Raw genomic sequence first — 26,421 nt, 5'->3', positions numbered from 1 at the left:
TTACCATGTTTATCGTCATCGAATGCTAACAAGTGCTAATCAGCAATAGGCACCTGTTATTTTTAAGGCAGATATAAATGCAATTTTTGCAGGTATTTGATCATAAACCAATCAGTCATTACGATTCAGCCTCTCATCACTATGGATGCCCGCACCAAATTAAATAACTATCCTTCAGTAGTTGTTAAAATATTTCAATATGGGCCTGACAGACAGATTGCCGTCCATGGAGCGTGGCTAAAAAGACTCAGTCGACTTTTGCATTGGGAAAATACAACAAAAAACTTCTGTCTGATTCTACCAAGGTTGTGGCCACTATGTTTATGTAATATCAGCCATTTTTTCAGATCATTACTATTCCATAAACTGGTTGGTAAAATGATCAATGTGCACTGTAAGTCGAGGGAATTTGGCAAACTCTGTCCTCCACCGGCTGCCTTAAAAAATCCTTAACGTCTACTTCCTCATGTCACGATACCAATGACAACGAGGAAGTAGTAATCGTCCCAAGATGCACGGGCAGGCTGGAGCGTTGTGGCTTTGCTCGGGGTGATGAGACGTAGCTACACTCTGGTCTGTGGTGCGGCGGACGGCCAGAGGCCAGAGGGAGGGAGGAGGGGGAGTGGATAAGGAGGCTGGGCAACAGGGAGGTAGGCGGGGACGAGAGAGAACAGGGGACAAGATACTACAGAAGGAATTAGAGAAAGGGAGAGTTTATAGGGGAGTGCAACAAAAGGAGAGGCACCCCCAGGAGTCATATCGTCTGACCCCAACAGTCTCTCCAGCATGCCCACAAACTCAAGAATCCTCTCACAGGAAGTCCTCCACAGGCTGCTCTTTGTGCAGACAGAGTCATGCTACAGAGTGTGGGCAGAGCCTCTTTACGCTCCCTTATATCCAAATGCAGCTCGCCTTGGATTTGGGACAGTGACACATACAAACTTGCCTTTGCTTGCGTGCACACACACCCACCCCGACAACAACAACAATTGTGAGAAAGATGTGGGTGCCATCATTTGCATTGCAAGGCCTTGATATGTATTAGCGTCTGTTTAATATGAATAAATGCCGTTTGAAAATGAACTTGAAAGAAAAATCAACACAAACCAAGGGGTTCTCTGGGAAAGTTTTGTGCCTGTTCTGTTCCTGTCGGCACGACTTCAAACGAGCAGAGAGAGAAAGACAGAGAGAGAGGACAGAGTGATGGAGAGGAAGAAGCATGAAGAGAGGAAGAGGTGGGTTAGACATGGAAGGGGAAAGATGAAAAGCGAGACAGAGAGAAATGATGCATGAATTATTATCACCAGGGGTCGGATATTCTGTGTATAGCAACTACAGAAGAAAGTAGAGGGATTAAATATGGAGAGAAGGAGGGAGGAGAGAGGGGGAGTAATCCGGTGCATGAACAACATTATAATTATCACAAGCTCTGTGGATAAAACAGTAAGTATTGTGTGGGAACCGAGGTGGCCTAATCTCGTACGGAATGATGCAGACTCCCAATAGCTGGAGCGCGTCCCGTGAAAAGGGAGGGGGAGGGATGGTGGTAAATAACAACCTCTACCACCACTTCTCCCTCAGCAACAAGGGTTTAACCCCCCCACCGCCAGCCAGTCTGCTCGCCCCCACACGAGGCTGCAAAACACTCGTGATGCAACACATAGAGCGGACCGACCAACGGTGCCCCCCCCCCCCCCCACCGGCCCCGGAGCCTCCAGAACAACACGGCTCCACCACGGGAGCTGCAGCGAGACGGCACATCTGGATGTCAGATCAGACGGAGATAAGCCTGGCAAAAAGGGCAAGGGGAGCAGGGAGAGTGAATCATTAGGTTTTAAAAAGGATACCAGGACTGGTTCACAGAGCTCTCCCCAACTCTGGACGACTCCTGGAAACAACTTCAAAAAGATAACCGGCTACAGGCTCCATAAAACACAGGGAATGAACAGTTTCTCCTCAACCATCCAAGATAAAGAGGAACACAGATAGGACGATTAAGCTGGCTATCTTTTAAGGCAGCTGCACTTGAAAGTAATGACCTGATATGGCTAAATAGTCTCTAAAGAGTCTAAAATACTTCACTGCAGCATAGGATGACAAAACCCCTCTTGGTATCCAAAGACATCACTTATTCGATAAGCTACTCTTACATACATAGAGGTTCGCTCTGTATAATTAGTAAAGACTTTTTTCAGCTTGACAACCGTGCATTTTTTACTTTATCCACTGGGTTTTGCAAAGGGGTCCCGCTGTTAAAAGTTCAAACATGGGAACTACCAGTTGAAAAAAAACAAGATAAAAAGTCAGAAAGCAGCTCAGCATGAAAAGGTCCGATGAACCATCAACTTACATTTGCTTGTGATCTGCCACAGGGGATTGTTTGTTTTTGGATTACTCTAATGTGTTTGTGTCTGATCCCACCCAACACACACAAAGCCAGCGAGATGCCGTCCTATAAAGGCAGTTATTCACTCGTCTGTCAAGAATATGATTCTCACCACTTGAAATGTTTGAATCCCTAAAGGAATCGAGATGTAAAAACGGAATTCTTCCTTTCACAGAAAAGCCTCTGCACAGCTTTATGATGGCACAACTAAGTATACAAAATCCTTAAACTGGCACCAAGAAACAACAACACTATTTAACTGCCGGGGGCGATATACCTCCAGCAGAGATGTTCGTGAATCCCCCACTCCAACCACCCTGCTCCCACTGAGGAAAACATGCCCTGTTTGTCTAAGCTCACCACATCTTCCCTGAAACAAAGTCAACAAACATGCATGGGCACATACTTGAATCAAAAAAGAGCACGGTTCTTAACCCTGTACAATGACAAACGTTTTTGGATACACCCATGTTTAAGGATTAAGACAAGCTGTTAACTCTTCAATGAATCAATCAATCAATGGAAGCAGCCTAAGACAGGGAGGAATGAAGGGACATGGCTGTGTAAAGAGATCCCAGCAGTGTGTTGGGCCTTGAGAGGAGAGACAGTGGAGGCTTGGGAACACTCTGCTGTTAGCTGTTGAAGAACAGAGACGTGCTGAGGTCATGAGTAAACACACAGGCTCGTCCACGGCTCAGAAGAGGGGGGGGGGGGGGGGGGGGACTGGAAACACATCTGCTCTGCCTTTGATCCAAACTTCTGCGGCACAGCACGCCACTCACCTCGGCTGCCCACTCTGTGCCTGACTACAAAACATCGGCCACAATCTTAAACACTAGCTCTTCCTTCCCATGCTGCCCTCCTCGCTGTTGGTGCTGACTCACAATGGGAGCAAGATTATTATGAGGGATTAGAATCTTAAAATGTCAAGAAGAAGAAAAAACTTTATTTATGAGATATTTGCTTCCCATGAAAATATGGTTGTTTTAAAAAGGCCCTACCTCTGCAGAGCAACAGTGAGTTCTAGGTTTAGGATGTTTAAGTGTTATAGTAATCTCTTAATATTTCAAATAACAATTACAACACTGTATGAGGTGACTCAACGTCTCCAGACATGAAATTAAAGGTGTACACATGCTTAAACTGAAGTGCGTCCAACAATTTCTTCAACTTTCCTACCTGACATTCACACAGTCTTCATCGTGATTGGCCAGGTGCCTGAAGTTTAGAAAATAAACGGATTGAATTCGTCTCTTAATCTGTTTTTTGTTTTGTTTAATTGTTTATACAACTAATTCTTTAACTTGTTCTTGTGTACTTAGTGTAGCACTGTAAATGCCTTCCAGTACAGACTGTCAGAGAACTCTTCCCACCAGGTTCAGGTGTGGCAGTTTGGAACAGCTTTACATGTTCATGCCTTCAGACGAGGTTGTGCGACATGTCGCAAGAACGGGCTTGTTCCGAGCATACCTCAAGCTGAACTTGATCACTTGGGGCAGCAAAAACAAAAAAGATTGACATACTATCAATATTTAAATTAATGTCTAGCATTTTAGCAAGTTAGCAATCTTAAACGTGACTCCCCTTTTAGATCTGTTGCTTTTCCCACAAGCTCCTGCTATTACATGTTCGAATAAGATAACCTGCTAGTCACTAAATGTGTCTGTTTGGTGCTTGGTGTGGTTATCAGAGCTTTTTGTTGAATAAAGATGCCTGAGCCTGCTGGACATGTTGTTGTTGAGAGCTGTGAGATTTCATCTAAAAGTAAAGTTGATGTAAAACCAAACAGATGAGCTAACACTTTGTAGAGTTGTTGGGAACGGCACATCTGGGGGAAAATTGTCACTATGAGCAAGCCCATTCACATTTATTGAGATGTGTTTAGCACACAATATTTACATTTTTTGTATTTTGGTATTGACTAAGTTTTGGAAATCTATAGTACATCTTAACCCCTACACTAATGGAAATGACTAAATATCACCATTTCTTCTTCTAACAGATCCACAGCTGAAAACATGACTAATAACAGCCCACAGGACTACAGTATGATGAAGTGTGTGACTGAGATGTTGGTTTTGACAGGACAAAGGGTCATCCATCATGTCACCTTGGTTTCCCTCACAACATAACCCCCTGACCCTATGAGAAGTGCTAATTGTATGAGGCTACATTTCCACTGTGGTTAAGGATTTTTGTTCAGCAAGTCACACAAAATGAATCCTCACAACAAAACCGAAACACCGCTAAGTACAGGGAATGCGGCATATTTTTGGGACTAGCAGGTTAGTGCTGTCAGAAGTTGTGGAATCAAATATATTTGTTTACACATTGACACTTTGACATAGAACTCCAAAGGCTCCATTATGTTTTAGATGGCAACATTATTAAGCCCTACATCAGTCGTGACTCACTGCATACATTCTTCTTTTCTTTTTTCTTGGCAACACTGAAAATGCCAAGATTTAAGTTTCTGACAAATTGGATCGGAGCAAACGATTTAAACAAATGATTGTTTTTGTCATGTGAAAACCGTTCGCCCTGCTGTCTGGTATCTTTCCCTTTACAAACCACATTCGAAGCTGGGCTAGTGAGAGCTCCACCACAGGACTCCCACCCTCCAATTCCCTCTGCTCGTACTGTATGAGCCCTGAGAACCACATCCTGAGGAGAGGAACGCAATCGACAGCAATGCCTCCTTGAACTGGAAAATTGGTTACACAATCTGAACTTTTCACTGACGACTGTGCTGCTCCACTAAAAATATTACAATCACTGCTTTCATTGGAAGCCAAACTGTGGATAGTGCAGAGACCTATCAAAGGGAAACAATAGCAAAAGAAAAACAGCAGGCCGCTGATCATGGGATGTGATGGGAGAGATGTCTGTCCTTGATGTGGGTGCCAAGGTGAGAGGCTCCTCCACCATTTCCCATAATACTCCTGGGAGTTTGAGATCAAGTGAGCACTGGCCAAAGGAGAGTTGTCCATAATATGAATGGACAAAAAGGAACTAATGTACAGTAAAAGGTCTTATGACAGTACATCCAAATATATACAGTGTGAATTCCTACATGAAAATGACCAACTGAACCCACCTTCATCTGAAACTAATCGATCAAGGCACATGAGAGTCAACTGCACATAATCACATTATCTACATTATCTACTGTAAAAATGTACATGTTTTTAAAAATGAAGAGTGTTTAGTCGAGCCATGAGTGATATGCTTTAAAACGGGTTAAATCATTTGTTAATGATGCATTATATTTAGTGTATATCAAACTATGTGTTTAAAAACGTCCTGTGGTTAAAGGATAGACAAAATTCTGATTTCTTTAAAATATAAATTACATGTTCTGACAATGTAAACATTGACTGCATTTTGCAACAATGAGGTTGGATAAAAGTTGTAGATCTCTCTTGATTTTCCCAAGAGCTAAATTAGTTTTGGCTATATTTTTGACGACCCATTAATGTTGAGGTTTGCAACAAGCCACATTTGCGCTTGACAAAAAAAACAACCCAAATTGTACTGCTCGGGTGAATTGGCAGAATTTGAGAGCAGTGACTTTTTGAAGAAGTGATGACTCTGCATCGTTGGACCCCACCTCCCTTTTTCCATCCCCTTGCCATCATCTCCTTCCTCTGCACTATAGCCCCCCCCCCCCCCCCCCCCTCCCCCGCCCCACGCCTCACGTAACGAGGGTCAGCAGCACATGTTAAATAGAGAGCACAATTTGGCAACACATACCTATAATAACACACAGGCCCATGCAGGACATTTCGCCAGGCGACTGGAAGAGGAAATAGAGGAGTATAAACAGCACTCACCGCGGCCAGGCTCGGGTTTCCATGGTGCGCTGAGGCATCCTCCGGGCAGCTCACACACACTACATAGCGTTCAGGAAACACACGCATATCTGAAGGCAGGCAAAGAAACAACACAGACCATGCTAGTTAATAACATGGGCTCACCTCTAATTATGAGACAAAGTCAGACGGAGGGAATAGTGGTGAAGGTTTGAATGTACATCTACACCAAGTATTCAGCTCAGACCAAGGAGAGAATGGCAGCTCAGAGATAACTGTTGAGCTTTATTAGCCGCGTAAGCAGCATGAAATATCACAAAATGTTATGTTAACAACGGCTCTTGGGATTTATAAGACTATTCCATCGGCTTCAAAGGCAGAGACCATTTACACCAACAATACTATTACATGCAGTATATCATGATAATAAATCAAACTGTCCGTAAGCAATCCAGAACGTTTGTAACATTACTCTGTCTTCTGCATTACCATGTGTTTCTCGCGGGTTCAATAAAAAAGAATATTGACAAAAAAGTAACTTCCTGCTAGAACAAATAACAGGAGCGTTGGCACAATCTTACAATATTCTCCATTTGCATTCTTGATCCACAGAGCTTACCACCCTCTGTTCAAAGAGTTTACAGCTGTGGGGTATTAGTCCGTAAAAGCTCATATTCCTTCTCAGTGGCCATTATTTAATACATTGGTCTTGCTTCACTTGTGTGGATCAGCCGTTAATAAACACAGCCAAGACACAAACTTGCATATAAACACCTGTATAATGTAAACACAACTGGTGTGCAGTATTTGAAAAGGATTACTTTGTTGGTGGGAGGTTTGGATGTCGATTATTACTATAACTTGCCAGATTACCAAAAAAAAACAGTAGGAACAAATCTTGGCCTCTGAAGATGAATTCCCTGTCCACTATCAGGCCACACATCTACACATGTAAACTGTAAAATAAATATTTGAAAGACCTACAACTCTCAGAAAAAGACATTTACTGAGCAAAGGTGTGCTCAGAGGATACTCCACAAGCATTTCTTTAGACCTACACCAGTGAAAGTTTAGAAAGTACTCTTGATTGATATCTCATAAAACAACAGGCAGATTGCCACAACATTTACTGAGAATATTATGTCTCCGAATGGAATAAATTACCTTCCGGCTGCTCCCCTAATGGCCAGCTTGGGACAGATTTTACAGTCTTTGCTCAACTAAGAGTAGAAACATTGTTGGAATGTTTGTGTTGTAGGGTAAAATAAAAAAAACTAGTTAATCAGAAAAATATGCATTCTAACTGGCTAATTATAGTATTAGATTGTGTTTTAACCAAGTAGTCTTCCTAACCTGATTCAAAGCATACAAGTTTGCCATGTATAACTATCAGAATAAAACCTTTTTAATCATCTGTATAATATATGATGGCCTGACCACTCTGTACAGCTAACTCAGAGGACTGAATTACACAACCTTTGACCCCAGGGGACGGGCTCTAATTCGATGCGTAACAGACCTGCTGAGAGAAGCCGTCATCTCAGTCTGCAGCAGGTCAGTGCTGCCTCAACATTCAGGCCCCCAGGGAACAGATATTAACTTTACTGACAGGAAGGGAGACATGTTGGTCCCATGAAAAGGTGGTCAAGGGTCACAGGCACTAGATGGGCCATGCAGATAGATTCTCACTGCCCTCCATAGACAGCCCTCCAATCGTTCTCTCTCTCCCACTCTTAGTAGCCTCTCGAGGGAACCACTTAATGGATGCCTGTTCTCAACAACACCCCAAGCAGGTAGGGACAGGACATAAAAACAAGTGAGGGGGAGAAAAATCAACATGTAAACCACTGATGACTTACTCGTTCTGTGGGAAATGTGGCTGAGTATGTGCCTTTGAGACGTCTATTTCTGATTCATTTAACTGGGAGTTGATACTTTAAAACATGGAACATGTAGGTTACATACCCCCATAGAGTTGCTTCACGATACATCTGAGGTTGAAGTGCCGTTTCAGAAAATTTGCAACCAGGTGGAAACTTTTTCCTATAAAAACAAAAGAGAAACACATTTAAGAGTAAAAACTAGCAGAAAGACACATTACAAAAACTCCTGTGCATGTGACACTGTTTCTAAGGCTTAAATATAAAGTAGTTTAGGGAGTAAATCAAAGGACACACTATGTAAATGTTTGAATTCCGATTGAAAGCACTTTCTATGATGAGATTGGGCTCTTGGACTGCAAAATGTCAGCTCTAAGACTCAAACTTAGGTCAACACTTCAGGGATAAAGCAGTTCTACTGCTTTAACACAAAAACCTATGCTCATTCTTACACATTATTGTACTATAAACTCTATATGCTTAAAGGTCCCATGTCATGCTTTTCCAGTTATTAGTCCCCTTGTGTGTTATGTAGCTTGTTATGCATGTAAACGGTCTGCAGTCACAAACCCTCAAAGTACACCCTGTAGCGAGTAAAACTCTAACACAGAAAAGTCCTGTCTATGCTGCCCCAGAACGCCTCGTTGGAGATTTCTCTTTTTCCATTTTTCCAGCCTGGCTGTGAGTGTGTGTGTGTGTGTGTGTGTGTGTGTGTGTGTGTGTGTGTGTGTGTGTGTGTGTGTGTGTGTGTGTGTGTGTGTGTGTGTGTGTGTGTGTGTGTGTGTGTGTGTGTGTGTGTGTGTGTGTGTGTGTGTGTGTGTGTGTGTGTGTGTGTGTGTGTGTGTGTGTGTGTGTGTGTGTGTGTGTGCTCAGGCTGAGTTCTGTGGTGTCTCGCTGTCTCGCAGACCCCACGCAGCAACCAGGAAACGACACCAGTGATACAGCTCACTCTGTCCGCTCCTCGATCCTCAAAGGGCGGAGCAGCGAGCCCCGCAACGTCCCGCCAAAACGGCACCCAGACCCCAAGCAGCATTCTCAACTGTTTTTCCTTACTGGTGTCACTTTCTGGTTGCTAACTAACGCCATTGTAACACATAATCACTGATGTTCAGCTGTAACGATGGTGGACTCATCAGAGCAGAGTGGGCGAGCTGACCAATCAGAGCTAAGTGGGCTCATAGGGAGGGGGGGGGGCTCCAACAAGGCATTTAGGACAGAGAGTGAATACACATACTATACAGAGATGCTGTATGAGAAACCAATGTGAGTTTGGAACATTGAACAATGTTAATCTATTCTAGTAGATCTCAACAATAGAATTATGATCAGTAGAAATGGCCATGACATGGGACCTTTAAAATATGTTCTTCAAATGTCCTGCTAATCTTAATCTCATGCTCAATCTAAGGGCCATACTTTTGAAGCATCTGACTCATCCCTGCAGTAAGAAACTATTTATTCTGTGTTAATCCAGCTGACCTCCCAGTTTTGGGACAAACAGAGAAACCACCTCTGCTCCATTTGTCATGGAATGTTCGTCATGGTATGTAAGAAGTGCGAGGCAGAATCACAGGCCTGTTGCCTCATCTGGTAAGGATTTGTTGATTTAAAGCGAGGGTCGAGCAAACACGCTATGCAGTTGTTTCTTGTAAACAGAACAACAGTTCTGGGAAACTGACAGTGGCTGCCTACCCTTTTGTACCTTCTTGCTACCATTTCCTTCTTCTCCTTAAAATAATTGTAATGTTTTATTCTCTTTGACTCGAGCATTACCGCTCTCGTGTTTATTTTTCTGGCTTTGTTATGTAGCTGTTGCTGTGTGGAAACCTCTCTAAGTGCTAACTATGGGGATTTTTGGTATTTTAAGGTCAATTAAAGGATTACACTTCTTCCATAGTTAGAGAAGAATCCTAACCTCCTGCACTCGAGGCTCTTTCAGAACTCCCTGGATAATGTCAAATACAAACTGTCATTGAGCAAAAAATGAGGCTTTGAAAGGCTGTCATTTTGTAATTGGGGAGGTTTTCACCCGTCTGCAAAAACACTGACAGAAACTCGTGAATAAAACTTGAACAAGTCTCCTCTAGTGGATTTTCAGCTATGACAAATACTGTATGTCCCACACGTATTGTTACTGTACAACACTCAGGGCAGACTGCAGGTTAACAGCATTGTGTGAGGGGGTCTTCATTAACATTCCTCCTGGTCCGCTGGCTGTTGTCATCTCAGCACCAATTCAAAGCATTTAATTATAGTCTTCAAAAAGAAACCTTCTTGGGATTCTTTGGATAATGACATGTAATTACAGAGACAGTGTGTCACAAAACTGCCACAGGTATACGCTGGACAGCCCACCATGGCTTTCTTTTTCTTAGCGTTTGTGTATGAATCAGGAACTAGGATCATTTCACTAGCGAACACTTCCTAGAGTAGCGAATAAAACAACAATACATAAATGAATACATCAGTAATTCGATTCAACAAACCAAGCTCCATCTTTCAAGTAGGAATAAATCCTTATAATTAAAGTTAATAGCAGTTGAAATAAAACTAAATCGAGAGATCAAAGTGCCTTTGAAATATGGATACCGGTTTGTTACTATGATACTAAGCAATTACGATCAATATTTTTCCAAAACTATCAAATGTAAATGGAACCTAGGTGACAGGCTGCACCTATGGGAACACATCTGATCCTTAAAAGCTCTTAAGTAAAGATTCAGCCTTCAGCTAAATCCACAAGTTGGACAGCTTAGTCAAGATGTGTGAACATACATAAAGTCTCTCAAGAGACGGAACAAAATCTAATCCATCAAATTAAAGGTCAGTGTTAGATTCCTTCTCTGCTCCATTATTTTTCATTCTAGCAAAAATAATCAGGGACTGATTTATACACCATGCAGGGCACCAACTCAAAGCATTCACTCAGCTTTGAAGAGACAAATAAGTAATAAGACATATTTTGGTGAATAATAGATATTTATAGGAATCATTGATTGTACAATTCTGTTATCAGGATAATCGTGACTATTTGAACATGGCAGTGAAGTTGATACAGTTAAAGATAATTGCATAGCAAGAATAGAGACTGAGTGCTAACTTAGCGTTAAAGGAGCCCTATTATAGTTTGTTGGGTTTACCCTTTCCTGTACTGTGTTGTTTTTTTGTGGTCTGCAAAGGCTGAAATCCTAAACGCCTGAAACGCCTCGATTGTAGTCCTTTGTTTACTTCTGTAAAAGAATGACATCAATGTGTAACACTCCAGCTTATAGTGGCTAACGCTCCAACACATCGTACGGGCGGGAAATCTGTTAGCAGTTGACCAATCAAGACAGAGCTGGCCAGCTAACCAATCAGAGCAGACTAGGCTCTGGTTTCAGACAGAGGGTGAAAAGAGGTGCTGCAGCACAGGCAGTATAATACAAATAAAGACCTTTTTGAACATTAAATCATGTAAACATATCCCAGAGGCATAAACATTTATGAACCTGAGAATTGGCATAATAGGGCCCCTTTAATTTCAGCGGGTTCATCAATGTATAATTGATAGTAGTTGTATTTGTTTCCATAATGCAGTTGAGCAAATAAACATAAAACATACCACTAACATAGTATTTGGGTTGCAAATATTTTGCATAAGCCGCTGACATATTGGTTATTTTAGGTATTCCAGGCTTCTTATGCAGACGTTTTTAGTTTTTGTTTGTTTGGGGGGCTTTGGGGGCTTAACTCAGATCTTCAGCAAGTAAAAAATATGTTGGATTGAAATCAGTAGCTCTCACTAAATTAGAGTTAGGGTCTTTGGAAGTCTGTCCCTTAATAAGTGATGTTCACAAAGTATGTAGGATAAGTCAACAAGCTTTAAATAGAATGGTTAATTGATCCCAAAGGAAAATTGCATAAACACGCTGTATGCTATGCTGAGCATGTTTTTAGTTAACAATAGCAGCATTCCTTTATTGGAAAGAACTTCAGATATTCTATTATTCTTAAAATAGGGAAGCAGTCCTCATCTATCGTCAGTTCTGGATGTCTAACCAGAGAGGAATGCAGATCTGAATCTCTGTTGTGTTTTCTCTGCCCATTCTTGGTTCAGAAGGGAAGCATCATTCATTGAACAATCATGGCTTTCTATATTTTCAGAAGCTTAGATCTTTGTTCCTTAGACTCTTTGACTTCATGTTTGGCTTTACAAGTATTCTCATTGGTGTCCCTGGTGGGCCAAGCTAGCCAATTCCCAGGACAAGTCTGACAGGGACGTCTGGACACAGAGTTGGGAACCAGTGCAACGCCATGGCCCGAGACATCAGCTGTTGCTCCAACTTAATAACGTCCTGCACAGCGCAGAGTTGCTCTTGGCCCTCTGCCCGGGTCCTCTCGTGCTAAGCTTGCATTCATGTTTCTCTCTCACAAACAGTTTGCTAGTGCCTCCTCTGGGAATGAGTGGCCCCTTTCTGTGGCAACTGTGGCCCACAGTGGTGCAATACTCAAATCTGCAGAGTGTAGACTTTAAAGGATTTCATTTGCACTTCCTGCAAGAGAAGATGGCCATGCTTAATTGTTTTGAAACCCGATGAACAACAATATTATGACAAGGTCAAATCAAACAGTAAACAAGCCAGCACGCCATGTTTTCAGAAATGTGGTAGATAATATCGAAACCACTTGTATTGAGATAGTTATACCATCTTGTAATATACCACAGAACAACTGCGGAAAAAAGACAGACTCCACAGTGCTGGTGCCAAGGCTAGAATACTGTACTATCGAGACACACACACACACACACACACACACACACACACACACACACACACACACACACACACACACACACACACACACACACACACACACACACACACACACACACACACAACCATATGCACACACACATCCCTGCAGCTTTCACCGCTTCCTGGGAAAACAATGAGAGGAAAGAAAAGTCAACAAACCAAAAGGCATCCAGAGTGACGAGGACTGTAAAAGGGAACAGAAAGGGGTGAGAAACTCTCAGAGCAGGGTCAAAGGTAAGCCCCCATGGAACAGACTTCATTAACTTCAGTTATGTCCTGAGGAGATCATTAAAAACAGCCATAGCAAACACAGCCTTCTTCTTCTCGCCATCCGCATTCCAACAGCCCATGCTGTTGTGACTCCTGCAGGACTCCATGAGAATTTCTGGAGATCATTAAACGTTCTGTCCGTGCATTAGGCTGACCACAGTGTGTCTAGGTCCTTTACCAGGAATAAACAATACTAGTTTATCAATTACTCACTCCATGTTAGCTATCATTTATGGAAGAAATGTGTTTATTGCATGTCGCCAAGATGAACAAAGAATCTAAAAATGGCTGCAATGACAGCTGATTTGAAAGTCATTTAAATGGTGAGGATTTCGCAAAAATGAATTTGTCCTGGAATTAATGGGCAGGAGGACAGGAGAATGAGATTTGGTTTGTAACCATCCAAGTTTTTTTTAAAGTATGTGAAAGGGTGTTTTAACAGTTAAGGAAACCAATTTATTTGCCATGCATGATGGGACTTTTTACATCAATATAATCATGGCACAGCGGCATGGCCAAAATATGGAGGGAGAGATAATAACATGTCTAAGACTAACTTAAATTAAACTAATACAAAACTGCTAAATAAGATGGTTCAAATGGGTGTTTATGTGCATAGGGAAAGGTTAGTCAAATGTTTCCACCAAAAAAAAAAGAACTCTTCTTCTACAACTACTATCAATTGTGCACTATCTTATTAATACACTTCAATGATGCCAAGACTGCTTCAAAGAAGGCAATGAGAAGGAAATAAATCGGAGTATCCACTAGCTTCATGTAAAAGCAGGTTTTACAGTAACCTGGTTATTGCAGTGCATGTAAAAACCTTCTCGGTTTTCCAGCAGTAACCTGATTCCTCCTATTAACCACTTTTTTAGCATGCATGTAAATGTAGTGGCTGTGTGTCAGGCAAACTGCAATTCCCACGCAAACCCCTTTATGAACAGGAGTTGAATCAGCAGGACAGTCAGACATCAGTGCCTGAAAATCCTGCTCTTTTGACATCTCCGCTTTGATGTGGACCCCCTCCCTCTGTCCTCAAGTGTGGGCGGAGAGTTGGGGCTTAGAGCGAGAGAGAGGGTTGGAGTGGAGGAGGATGAGAGAGCTTGAGGAAGTTACCCATATGCAAGTGGGGGCTTTCCTGGAAGGACATCACTCTCTGTGTGTAACTGTAACTACGGCCGTAGCGGAGCACTGTGCCTTATCATCCTGCACAACGTCCACCTGAAACAATATTTGCACATGAGTGTTCAATTTAACATTTGGGTGACCCCTTCATCGCAGTTACAAAATACGCCGCAGCATGGTAGCTCAGGCCAACCCATAATGCAACATGTGACTAAAGTGGTGGGGAGCATTTTGGAGCACAGAGCAATTATCGAGGGAAAGAATCCATTCCTCTGAAACATAATCTGATGAGAGAGATGCAGTCACAATACAGAAATGTCATATTTAATCATCATTATATCTTAATTAGCCCAAGAGGCCACAAATCTCTATAAGTGCTGCCACTGTTTATATTTAAGAGCATTCAGAATGAGGAGGATGCTAACTGCTTGTTTTAAAATATGCTCCTCTAGTTTCATGTTGTGCAGATCAGTTTTTGGACTTGGGTTCTGCACTGTGACTTTAAAATCCAAGATCAGGGTCTCATTGGAACCAGGCTGCTGGGCTGTGTTTATAACTCCAAATAGGTGGACTAGGCACACATGGCAATTCTATCTGAGGTTTTGCTACCGGGGACTGATGATACAAAGCAGGTAAGGCCATGCAAATAAATGATTTGTTGAATTGACTTGAGTTCTGCAAGGCAATAGATCTTTTGCTATTTTAGGGTGACCTTTTCCTGACCACACAAGGCATATACTGTATGGCAGCAGTCCTATAACATCTGTCCACAGGAAAAGCCACAAAGCTCATAGGAGCACAGGACATGGGTCCATTCCTCTAAAGTGGAAGCAAAGAGCAGAGGGGAAACAACGACATCCACTGAAACCTTTAAGTAACTGCTAGAACTAGGCATTCTGGTCGTGCAGAACACACAGCATGAGTTCAAGAAAGTGTGTGCCATCTCCCGACCAGAATGTGGTGAATGGGAACAGTCACTTGAATGTGATCCGTGCTCAGGCTCAGACTCAGGCCCTAATTATATGGGAAAAGAGTGTGGTGTGACAGCTATGGCTGGGATTGCGGTTGTGTCCTAGGAGAGTGCAGCTGACCCTGCGGAGAGGGAGAAGGAGAGAAAGAAGGAAACATTAGAAGGCGACAAGAGAAGAGCTGAGCAGAGTGGACAAGGAAGGCACCGATGGCATCGGCTAGGAGAGGAGGGAGTGATAGAGGTGCGAAAATGCCAAGGACAAAGAAAAAGAGCGAAAGTGTGATTGTAGTGTGCAATAATGGGGAAGGGGGGGTTAACATTGGAGTCAGACTGTGCAATGTATTGCTGCTGAGTAAGGCCAGGGGCTTACAGGAAGGATTTAAAGAGCCACAGCAACACCACAAAGCACCAGGAGAAAGGGGGTCGCCCAGCAGGGGCCAGGGGAGGGAGGGCGAGCAGGGAGAGGGGCAGACTGGCTGGAGTGGCTACTCTGATCAGGATCCATTTCCAGCCAGGGCCTTGGAATTCCTTTGTTCCTGTCACAGGTCTCCGTTTCCCCCTCGCCTTAATCCCAGCCTGCCTCACGCCCAGTAACACAGAGCGGGGCAGGTAACTCTGCCACATGCATGCCTCTCTATTTACAGAGCAGACCCCACGTAACAGCCCCTCACAGAAATAGTAATGGCTGTGGAAGCACTCAGGAGACACAAGGTGGGTTAATACAGGTTGTCACTTTAAAAGTATTTTCTGCGTCTTCAGAAAGTGATGGAACTGTTGCAGTGCGAGCCCAAAAGGATGACATGTTTCACCGAAAAACACCCATACAACTGTTTTTTCTAACACTCACCATTTGACTAAATAGCTCTTCAAAATGTGATAAACTGTTTCGGCCTTCAAAGAGCCCGAGAAGCCAAACAAAGCACAACCCATGACATGGCGGTGCAAAAATTAACCATCTTCCTTTTAGTCTCTACTCATCCTCCGCATTCTTCACTTGGAGGGAGATGGTCATTCGTAAACACATTCTCCAACCGTAAAGCTATCCAGCAACACTTGTGCTTTTTCCCGCATTGGCCGTGGCCAGGCTGCCTTAAGCCCCCTTCATAGGGCTGCCAAGAGGAGTCAGTGGTACACTGTGCAGCACTCGCAAAGCCCTCTCCCACGGCTATTAGTGACCATTCATCTGGGGAGCCTGGGAAAATGCCTCTCCAGCCTGCCGTGGCCATGGGGAAAGAGGCTGGCAGGTGTTCCCTCCCCCTAAGCCCTGGCACCTGTGCAGGGAGAGGAAGAAGGAACCAGCTCTGCCATGGGGTAAAATGGACTCAAGGTGCCACTTTGCCAGGACTCCTCTAACTCCGACTGGTAGGAAGCTCTTCAAACTCCAGGGCAACGATATACCCGAGCTTGGCCTGGCTTGGAGGGTTCAATGAGGCTGAATCGATAATAATAGTAAACGCAAGACATCTGGTAATGTGCTTTGGCAGTTTTAAATCACATGTTAACTAAATCCGTGTAAAATGGGCCTTCTCAGTTTACACTCTACACTCATACACCAATATATACACCATTATGGACAAAACATCTATATCCCCTTGAGGAAAAACAATACTAGTACAAGAGCAAACGGAAATCAAGCACACAATCTAATCTACAGTGAGAATATCGGTAATGTCTGACAAATACTTGCTTGCGCAGTATGTACAGCACGTTGTGTTCTGCCGTGTTTGAAGTGAAACATTTTTTCTGCTGAGCAGTGGCATCTCTAGGACAACTGTGACACTCGTGCACCAGCTTCCTTCCTCGAATATCATTTTAAATGACACAAATGTATTCCTCAAAGCACAGAGAACCTATTATCCACTCATTTTCAATCTGTAATTACCCTGAGAAATGTGGGTGTGTTCAACACGGTCTACCAGGGAGAATGCGACAGGCCTCTCCCAAGCTCTCCTTCCCTGGGCTTCGAAAGTCTAGCATGTCCATTTCTGCCTGTCCAGAGCCAAGATGTTTGGTGGGAAAAGTTCCCCCTGTTCATCTCTCTGAAAACATAAATAAATCACATCACTATGAGCTAATCATGAAGCCTCATGTAGCCTGGGTATAAAAAAAGAGGGGGGGCTGGGATTTGACAGTTGGAAATTGGCCTCTGCAGCAGAGATACGAAGAAAAGGATGGATTTATGTTGGGCAGAAGACATGAGATAAGCCCTACTCTGACATGTTCAGTGGGTGCAATACACAGACACATATGCACCCACACACATGCATAAATACAATAACCCATAGAGATAACTCTGATACAAGCATTTGCACTGAAGGGCCTTGGAATGCAAAAAGCTGTTGATGGCTCATTTGAAGTGCCAACAGCTGAGGCTGTTACGCTTCTCTTACTGCTGTCTGTTGGCGGAAGCCCCTGTGATTTCACACTGGCACCAGCTCAAACACCGCCTCATACAGGACCCACAATCCCCCTCCCATACCATCCCACACATAGCACCACACACCATCCGCCTATTCTTGGCCCAGACATCAGTGCCACCCCGCCTGACACCTTTCTCTATGTGTAACAACATGCATGAGCACATGATCCAGCACACACACATGTCCCACTTCAGGGTCTCTAGCCTAATTCTGCTCTCAAATGTCATAATGTTGCACACAGATGTTAAAAAAGGTCTTCTGCTGAAACAGATACATGCAGAAAACCCGCTTCCACTTCCCGCTATGGACGGGGCTAAAAGTACTGTTAGGATTAGCATGTTAGCGTTTGACCTGCCTGCAGAAAGGACGACCCCAATACTTAATACCTACCCTGAGGTTTGCTGGGCTTCCCTCCCTAAGCCTATAGTCTGTCCTTCCCTTTTTATGGCTCCTGCCTGCCTGCTAACTTCTCACAGTCACAGTCTCCACCTTTACTGCTCTGCCGCCTCCCTCACATGGGACAATGAAAAGACCAAGAATGTGATTACACTCACTTAAGACCTTTAATAGGACTAGAGCACATGAACTGTGTGGGCCTGTTTGAGGCGCGATACCTTTTCATGTTCTGAGAGGGGGGGGAATTCTACAGTATGGTATGGAGTCATGTTCCACTGGTTACATTCTTTTTGGCTACGCTGCAAGGAGCTCAATCATTTTTACATGCATATTTCCTGCTGAAATACTGATAGAGTGTGTGTGTGTGTGTGTGTGTGTGTGTGTGTGTGTGTGTGTGTGTGTGTGTGTGTGTGTGTGTGTGTGTGTGTGTGTGTGTGTGTGTGTGTGTGTGTGTGTGTGTGTGTGTGTGTGTGTGTGTGTGTGTGTGTGCGCGTGTGTGTGTGCGTGTGCGTGTGTGTGTGTGTGTAGCCTCAGTCTGTGATCTCCATCATTACAGATGTCTGTCTCTCCTCAGTCTGTCATGGGAAATATGACACATGCTATTCTGTAACCGTACACTGTCAGCCTGTTCACACCTAGCCCAGGGGGAGGATATATCTCTCGAACGCACTGTCGCTCCTTTTGATTCTCAATGTTTCTGGCGAGTATCAGCGCCTCTGTGCATGTAAGCATCCACATGCATGCTACAAGTATGCAAATGCTGCCTGTGACAACAATACTTTCAATTTAAAGAACAACAAAAGTCGAACAATGTACGCATGCATCTGTGTTTGAAAACAAATGCGCATGTGAACGCAGGGTTTGAGTGGGTGGGGAGTAGCGTGAGAGGCAGAGCTGCAGCCACAGGAGAAACTTTATGGAGCCAACTGCCCTGTAATCCCACTCTCTCTGCCCTGCTGAGTGAGCGCGGTTTAACTGCCCTTAACTGCTACCTGTGACAAACCTGTCTGCCTTACAACACGCAGCCGGGGGTTCCTCTGAAGCAGGGCTTACAGTGCTTCAAAGGCATGTGCGTGGGTGGCTGAGGGAATGTACTTGCATTGGAAACATAAGGATGAATTGAATTGGCCTAGTCATATTGAAACATCATTTATATGGGAACATATGTGTCAGGGCAACTGCTTTTAGGTGTCAGGCTAACCACGAGTAGAGATAAACACAGGTGTGACAACCCCCACTAAGGGTTGCAAACATGAGCCATTTTTAATGGATTTACATTATGTGCCAAGTTAAACAGTGCTGCACAATATAAGAACTCATATCAGCTCTCACCTCCTGGTCACACCCTGGGCGTAGAAAGCCACCGTGTCCCAACTAGTTCTGTTGTCTTTTCTCCCACACTTTAAAAAAAAAGGTAGCCATGACATTACTTTTTAATGCGCTTTATAACTCCATTCCCATCCTTCTCAGGGCTCAGTGGCTCACTCCCATGCACGCAGCGATATCTCTGCTCTGAGGGTCAAGTGAATTAATAATGGATTGAGTTCAAAGCCAAAGTAAACAATTTGTCCTATTCAAGACTTGATGATAGACACACCTAAGACATGGCAAGGGAAGACAAAGATGACTGCATTCCTGAGATGTGAGCAACAGGGAAATCAAAACATTGTTCTCATTACATAATAACAATTCAGACTCACTTACCAGTAAACACATGAAGAAGCAATGTCACTCATATTATGGATTGTTAAAAGGCAATAATAAGCATATGTAATAGTGGATTATTTTGCTCTGGCGCAGTGTATTGAGGGTCACAAGACGGTGTTTTACCTTTTACCAAAAAGGCTGGAGCAGGTGGCAGCTCCTTTTTCTGTTTGGGCTGTCTTCTGTGGTGGAGGGACTCTGCGTACTGCTTCACCCTGCGGTCCACAGCATCTCGTACCAGGGCTGTAACTTCCTACAGTGTGAAGATATTTCATGTTTCTTAACTTACAACACAGAAGTTATTTTATTTGACCTTACAAGTTAGATTTATGAAATGCAAAGGCAGACAACAGGAGAGTAGGAGTCTCATTTTGAAGGTCGGTAAGGTAATTCAACAAGTGGCGATGAGAAAAGTTATGCGACAATGAAAACCACTAACAAGATCAGACAGAAGGCTCAGAGTCATTTTAGTTTCCACGCTGCTGCAGACTTTTGAAAAGGCCCCAAGCAGAACAGAAGCCTTACATTCACGCACACACTTTATTCACACGCACGCCCTTCTGCCTGTGTCTGTACCTCGATGTGGTGCGCAGTAAACCAGCTGGTGTCCTCAAGGCCGGCCAGGGGCAGAACGTGGAGATCCACCAGCACAGCAAAGTTCCCACACTGTAACACAAAGAGGAAGGACAGCCACAGGTTGCTGAGGGGCATTGAGCTTACAGACAACAAAGGAAATCAGAGTGTGGGTGATTGACAGCGAGACAAACCACAACGACCCCCCAATGTCCTCAAACATCGCCCCAGGCCTCTCAGAGCACTGCCCTCCCTCCAGTTCCTCTGTCTAGCCATCTCTTTACCAATCTCTTAACAAGTAAACCATGGCCCTGTCTGTCTGATCACATTTCTCCTCTTTAAGCGTATATTCTTGTTCTGTAGGCTTTACCAATAAAGCCACTGCCTCACGTCCCAGAAGGCTGCACAAAAAAGTCTGACGATGTACCACATAAATTAGGATTATCCAACTATGTATCCAAGTGGTTGTAAAACCCCACAATCTAACCTAAAGCACTTCTGCACTACAACTTCTGAGTGCTGTAGAAAGCTGAGTAGAGGGGCTACAGAGTGGATTCCTGAAGCGCTACGTCACCGTGTCAATGACAATAAGCTACAAGGGACATGGAGGCCAGAAATGCCGCGGCTAGTTAAGTTGCTGTTACATCTTTCTCAGGCTAGCCTGATTATGGTTTACACATGAGTGCAAAAGTTGCCCGCTGCAGAGAGCAAATGGATGTGGGTCTCGTGTGAAATTCGCCTCTGCCTGGACAAGGAAGTAATGGATGGACTGAGACCACCCACAACCTGACACAGAAGAGCAACAACTGCCCAAAGACCCACAGTGGTCATGCAGCAAAAAAGCATCGAACTGAATGGGGTAGCAAAAACAAAGTAATATAAAGACAAAACCAGACACAGATTTCAAGCTCTGCAGCGCAGAACTGGCAGAGAGTGTGTACTAACAGAAGAGGTTATTCATTTAGTAACAGGGGATACTTATGCACACTCAAAGCTTTGTTTTGGGCCAGGCGATTCCCACTGGGTGAAAGTATTGCAGACAGAATGACTGAACTTCACAAACCAGACTGAGGGATGTTCTTACAGCCCCGCTCTGTGGATGACGCGGGAGAAATAATGAACAGGGTGTGTGCGGGAACGGGAAGGCCCCGCTACTTAGGTCCTAATTCTAGACACAAGCCTACACTTCCCTACTCCATCCAGCTGCCCCTTCCTCTTAAAAGGATTCAGGTTAGCTCCTTCGTCAAAGAAGAAGATTGAGGGTGCTTTATTGACTACATCTGATCCAATTACATGAAATGTCTGAATAACGCCCCTGAGCAAATCAAGCTCACAATTTTTTTGAGCATTTTCCTCTCTTGTGGACTTTTTTGCCTGTAATAATTGAAGTGAAGCTGCTTCCTTACTTCTAACAGGTTAACCAGAGGAGAGGGCGCCCCCATATGACTGATCAGGGAACTTGATTCAATTTCAGTCATAGCTTGCACAGTTTTACACAGTTCTTTTGCAAGATATGGCAAGTCCTAAAGCCCTGATGTGTTCCAACTTGTTCTTAAGTATGTCTAATTGGCACCGGTGTCACCTAGACTAATGGGAAAATTATGTTATTATAATTCCCTTAGAAATGCAAAGCATTCATCTGTGATACTGACTCAAATCTTTAAATATGTCCAAACATCAGGATGTGATAGTCCCAAATACAAAACTGTTAAATATTCTCTGTACAAACGTAAATATAAACTAAAGTCTCTATAAAAAAGAAAAATGCTTTCACAAAGACAAAAATGCCATGGACCAGAACAGAGCCCCCCTTATGTGCAAGCTCGTCTTGTATCAAATGTATGCATGTTGCCTGTCAGAATGAGCTCGTCCCCACAGATCTTCAGCCCTTTGTCTCACAGCGGCCCACGGGTGACTGGTGGCTTCAGCTCACTGCCTTCAACAAGCACCAGTGTGTGGGAAAGCCTAGCAACAGAGGGTCAGACCTTGTCAATCAAAACACAGGGAGCGACTAACGGATGAGCCCCACCCTGGTGTCTTGGGGTTGGACTTGACACACGTTGGAGGGGTCCTGGAATCCTGATCGCAGTCTTTGACTTTGGAGACTGAAGGAAGGCCTTGGGGATGAGGAAAGCAACGCTGCCACTAGGCACGAGTTAGCAGTTTAATATAGTAGTATAATGGCCTTACAATCAATCTTGTGAAACTTAAATATTGACTATGTGTCAGAGAAATTGTAAATGACTTCAATGGAAATGTTGAGGTTTTAGTTCAATGTTTGTGGCATTGGACTGCTTTGAATATAGATTTTTCAAATATTTTGACCCCTGCACGTATGTTAATCCTAATAGATCACATGGCTCACAAGCTAATGTGAGCTCAAAAGAGTTAATTTGATCACTATCATGGAAAGAAGAGAGCCGTGTAGGGAGTGCAGCACTGATGGAGAAGCGGCAGGGTGAATCCCCTCAACTGGTTTCTAAACTTCTGATTGAGTCTATGTTTTGGGCAAGAAGCCAGACATCTAGCAAGCGTTAGACTAACTTACTTTTATCACATTAGAGCAGCAGACAAGATCCAACTGGGAACTGCGACTTTAATGATAAACATTGGTCTGCCCCTCACACAAAAACAGCATGTGATTCCCAGGGTTTCTCAGAAATGGGGGATTTTTGGTCAGGAAAGCAGCAAACTAATGCAATAAGCCTAATAAGAGCAAATGTATTTGGAATCTGGCCCGAATTTCCTGCAGAAGTGTCAATCTCCGAGTCAAGGCTCCACTGCTGAGGTGCAGCTATCAGAGCCTTTACAAAGGGAGGTTGTGTTGAGTGTGGCTGATAAGACAAAAAAGACGCAGCATCTAATTTAACACAAAGGCTCCGACTATAATCACATCATGTGGTCTAAATGTGTCCAAAGAGTGACCAGTGGATCTCTAAGATGAACTCTGCCATGAACTATGACCCCCGCTACGGCCCCTCTTTGGTGAGATCACTGCAAAGGGCCTAATACTTTGTGAGATAATGCAGTAATCTGGACCACAAGAAGCTTGTCTTCCTCGAGAAAAGTTATTTGAAAGTGCCTGAAAAGATCCGGTGAAAGAGTGAAATACAGCGGGATTAGCAACTTCAAAACGGTCTGTCTGCAAATCCCACCATCATTGCCTTTCTCTACAACACCATCTTTAAAGGACAATCAGCAGAACCCTGAAGGATTAATGAACCTTACATGTTTGTTTATAAAATTCATGAGCTCTCCTATTTTGTGTCACTTGCTCGGACTCATTTGAAGCAATACTCTGTGCAACTGTTGGAAAGAGAGGTTTGATAAAGGGCTACATTCTAGAGGAAGTTAGTCCTTTCATACACACTAAAGTGGGCCAGCACTGCTTTGTTCCCCGTCTTGCTTTTTAGGGATATGAACAGAGGCTGAAGGCTGAATGAGAGGCGGCAAGGAGTGCTACTTAATACCAAATCCTTTATTGTGCCATCTTTTGTGCGCTGTCACACGGTGAATGAATAGGACAGAATCTTCCTGCAGGCTAAGCTCAACTTCTCTATCCTAATTCTCCCCACTGCCAATCTGATAGTCATGAGCTGTGAGGAGAAAAAAGTTAAATCATTGGAGACCCAAGCTGCTAACAGGTCAACATCAGAAAATTCCTTCATATTTTCTGTCTGCAAATAAACACTCAAACCCATCGACAGCTCCTTTTGGTTTTCGGAGCTCTGGTCTATATCACTCTCAGTTCCCAAAACACTCTCTACCTTCCCTTATCTCTCTCTCCCAGACCCGGCTCTTCGTCCTCCCGTCTGTTCTGCTCCATGTTGGGCACGGGGCCCAAACCCTGCGAACAGCTTCACCCGCCTCCCCACCTCGCTGCCCTTTGCCATTACTATCGCGCCGTATAAGAAGCAGACCTTCTCGGACTGCACTTAGCTCAGAGGCTAACACTAACCAGCCGCAGATGTTTACATTGGAAGAGAAGGGGCAGCAGATGCGGTCTCACTCAATAAAACTTGCATCTCTCCCTTTGTCTCTCTCTTTTTCTGACGTTCTCTCCCTCTTTCTGCAAGTCTGCAAAGAACCCGGGGCAGCTCTTTAGATCTGTGGGTGTGACAATCTTGCTCTCCGGTTTTATTTGTCTCATTCCCAGCACTCTCGCTTTGCTGTGAGTCACCTGGGTTTCCCCTTTTGATATAAAAAAGAAAAAGACAGTTCACTTTAAAAAATGTCCAACTGCCAGATACTGAGCGGTGAAGCTTGAGACTTGATTATTTTAAAAGCGAAGGTTATTTACAGATAATTTCGGGAAGTGTTTTGTCTGCCAAGCTCCCTTTATTCAGGTGAATGTTAGCACACCTGAGTCCTCCTTATTTGAAAATAAAAAGAGACACAACCCAGGAGAGGAATTCCAGCAGCAAGAACAGACAGGAATATCTCCAGGTAACACACAGCAAACAAAACTCAGGAAGACACATCCTTAAGAAATTGATAGATTGAGAGAAATAGCAGGCTGAGAAGTGTTTGGCCTCATTATGAAACATTCATTATGTACAGCAATGTAGGGCAGTGCTGAGATGAAAGGGAGTTTCTTTTTGAAATCCTTGTCTTTTGTGAGAGATTCCCCAAGTTGGAAAGTGTCAAAATGTTTCTGCGATGATTTTGTACAGAGGCAGGATGTGTGGTCCGATATGAGCTCATCTACAGAGTGACAACAACACTAAACAGCACGTAAAACTCTGACATTAAACTGCTCCACTGTGATACCTCCATTTTTGTATTCTTAAAAACACTTTGGCCTCAACCTACTGCATTAGATGGTTAGAAAGTCAGCAGTGCATATTGCTAATAGAAGGCAGATTGCAGGGCTCTGCTTCAGTAATGTCCTGGCAGACAGCGAGCGCTTCAGTGGATCAGGGCTTTAGCCTGTAGGCCCTTTTCGGGAGGTCTGAGAAGTGGCAGGTCACTATATCGTCTAAGCCTACTTAAGAAGGAGCATACCACCACCTCCTGCAGTTTCACAGACCAGGGAGAGAGCTGCTTTGAAAACATTCTAGGAAAAAGAATAAGAAAACACACCGCTTAACATCCGACTAAACATGGCATGGCGAATCCAAGACCATAACCCATAACTGCTCGAACGATACTTTCTCTCTGTGCAAGCCAGATAACAACGATTTCAATATGAGCAAAAAAAAATCTCTGTGCAGTTAATTCTTTTATTAAAAAACATGGTGGTATTGGTGTTTGTTCTGCGATATAGGAGCTTAGGGTAGCATCTTGAATGCTTTTGTTTTAGACTGATCCCTACTTGTTTGTGGTCCGTTGGTTGAGCGTGGTCGAGGCTGTGTGCATTTTCTCAGGCAGAGTAACACAACAGTATCATTAAGTGCCCAGTGGGAAGGAACCCTCCGTGAACCTCAGGGGGTTTTACTCTCCCACAACCAGCTGAGGGGGGTGGTGGGGCAGCCTGTATGCAGGCATGCATATGAAACAAATAAAGGGAGTGAATGCAATATCTGGTCAACCAGGCACACATGGCATTACGGAGGATGTTAGAGATCAGTGCAAATGTCTGCAGCCCTCATCCAAAACTCTCAATAAATGAAACATCAACAAAAGAGAGACCAGCGGCTTTTCCTGCACTTAACAAAAACATCTGATGTGCATTATTCCTGACAGAGCCTCAGACTGAGGATGAACAGCTTGGCTTTTTAATAGAATGAGGTTCCTCGGCTCTGCATGGCTGGTCCATTAACAAAACGCACTGAGGGAGGCAGTCAGTTGGGATTCGCAAAAGGTGACCAGAAACTCTGAATAACGTGTTCTAAACAGATGAATAACAACATCAGAATGTGGAGGCCACACAGTTATACCATGTGTCTGTACTTCCCTCTAGTGGCCAAAGAATTGGCTACTGAGAAGATCAAAACTAAGAATAATGGCAACATGCAAGGCGTTGGAAACAAATAATGTTAATGTTAGAGAAGCACGAAATTATCCCTGTGTTTTGTTTTTCCCCGACTGCACAACAGATGGTTTAAAATAGACCATAATAGCTTACACCACTTTAGAACAAGTGT

At 43.7% G+C, this 26,421-nt stretch overlaps 1 protein-coding gene across 2 annotated transcripts in view; it reads right to left on the bottom strand.

The window, feature by feature from the left end:
- slx4ip (SLX4 interacting protein) overlaps positions 1-26,421 on the bottom strand; it is a 34,293-nt gene that overhangs the window by 5,755 nt on the left and 2,117 nt on the right. For both annotated transcript variants that reach the window (XM_079688722.1, XM_079688723.1), the window contains exons 3-6: positions 20,339-20,428; positions 19,889-20,015; positions 8,164-8,241; positions 6,220-6,308 (exon numbers count right to left, since the gene is read on the bottom strand). In XM_079688722.1, the coding sequence (XP_079544848.1) occupies positions 6,220-6,308; positions 8,164-8,241; positions 19,889-20,015; positions 20,339-20,428 (384 nt within the window). The remainder of the gene's footprint in view (positions 1-6,219; positions 6,309-8,163; positions 8,242-19,888; positions 20,016-20,338; positions 20,429-26,421) is intronic.

The sequence above is a fragment of the Notothenia rossii genome (assembly GCF_949606895.1).
Source record: "Notothenia rossii genome assembly, chromosome: 6".
NCBI lineage: Eukaryota > Metazoa > Chordata > Actinopteri > Perciformes > Nototheniidae > Notothenia > Notothenia rossii.
The sequence above is the reverse complement of the archived record's forward strand: the minus strand, read 5'-3'. Positions and strand labels throughout refer to the sequence as shown.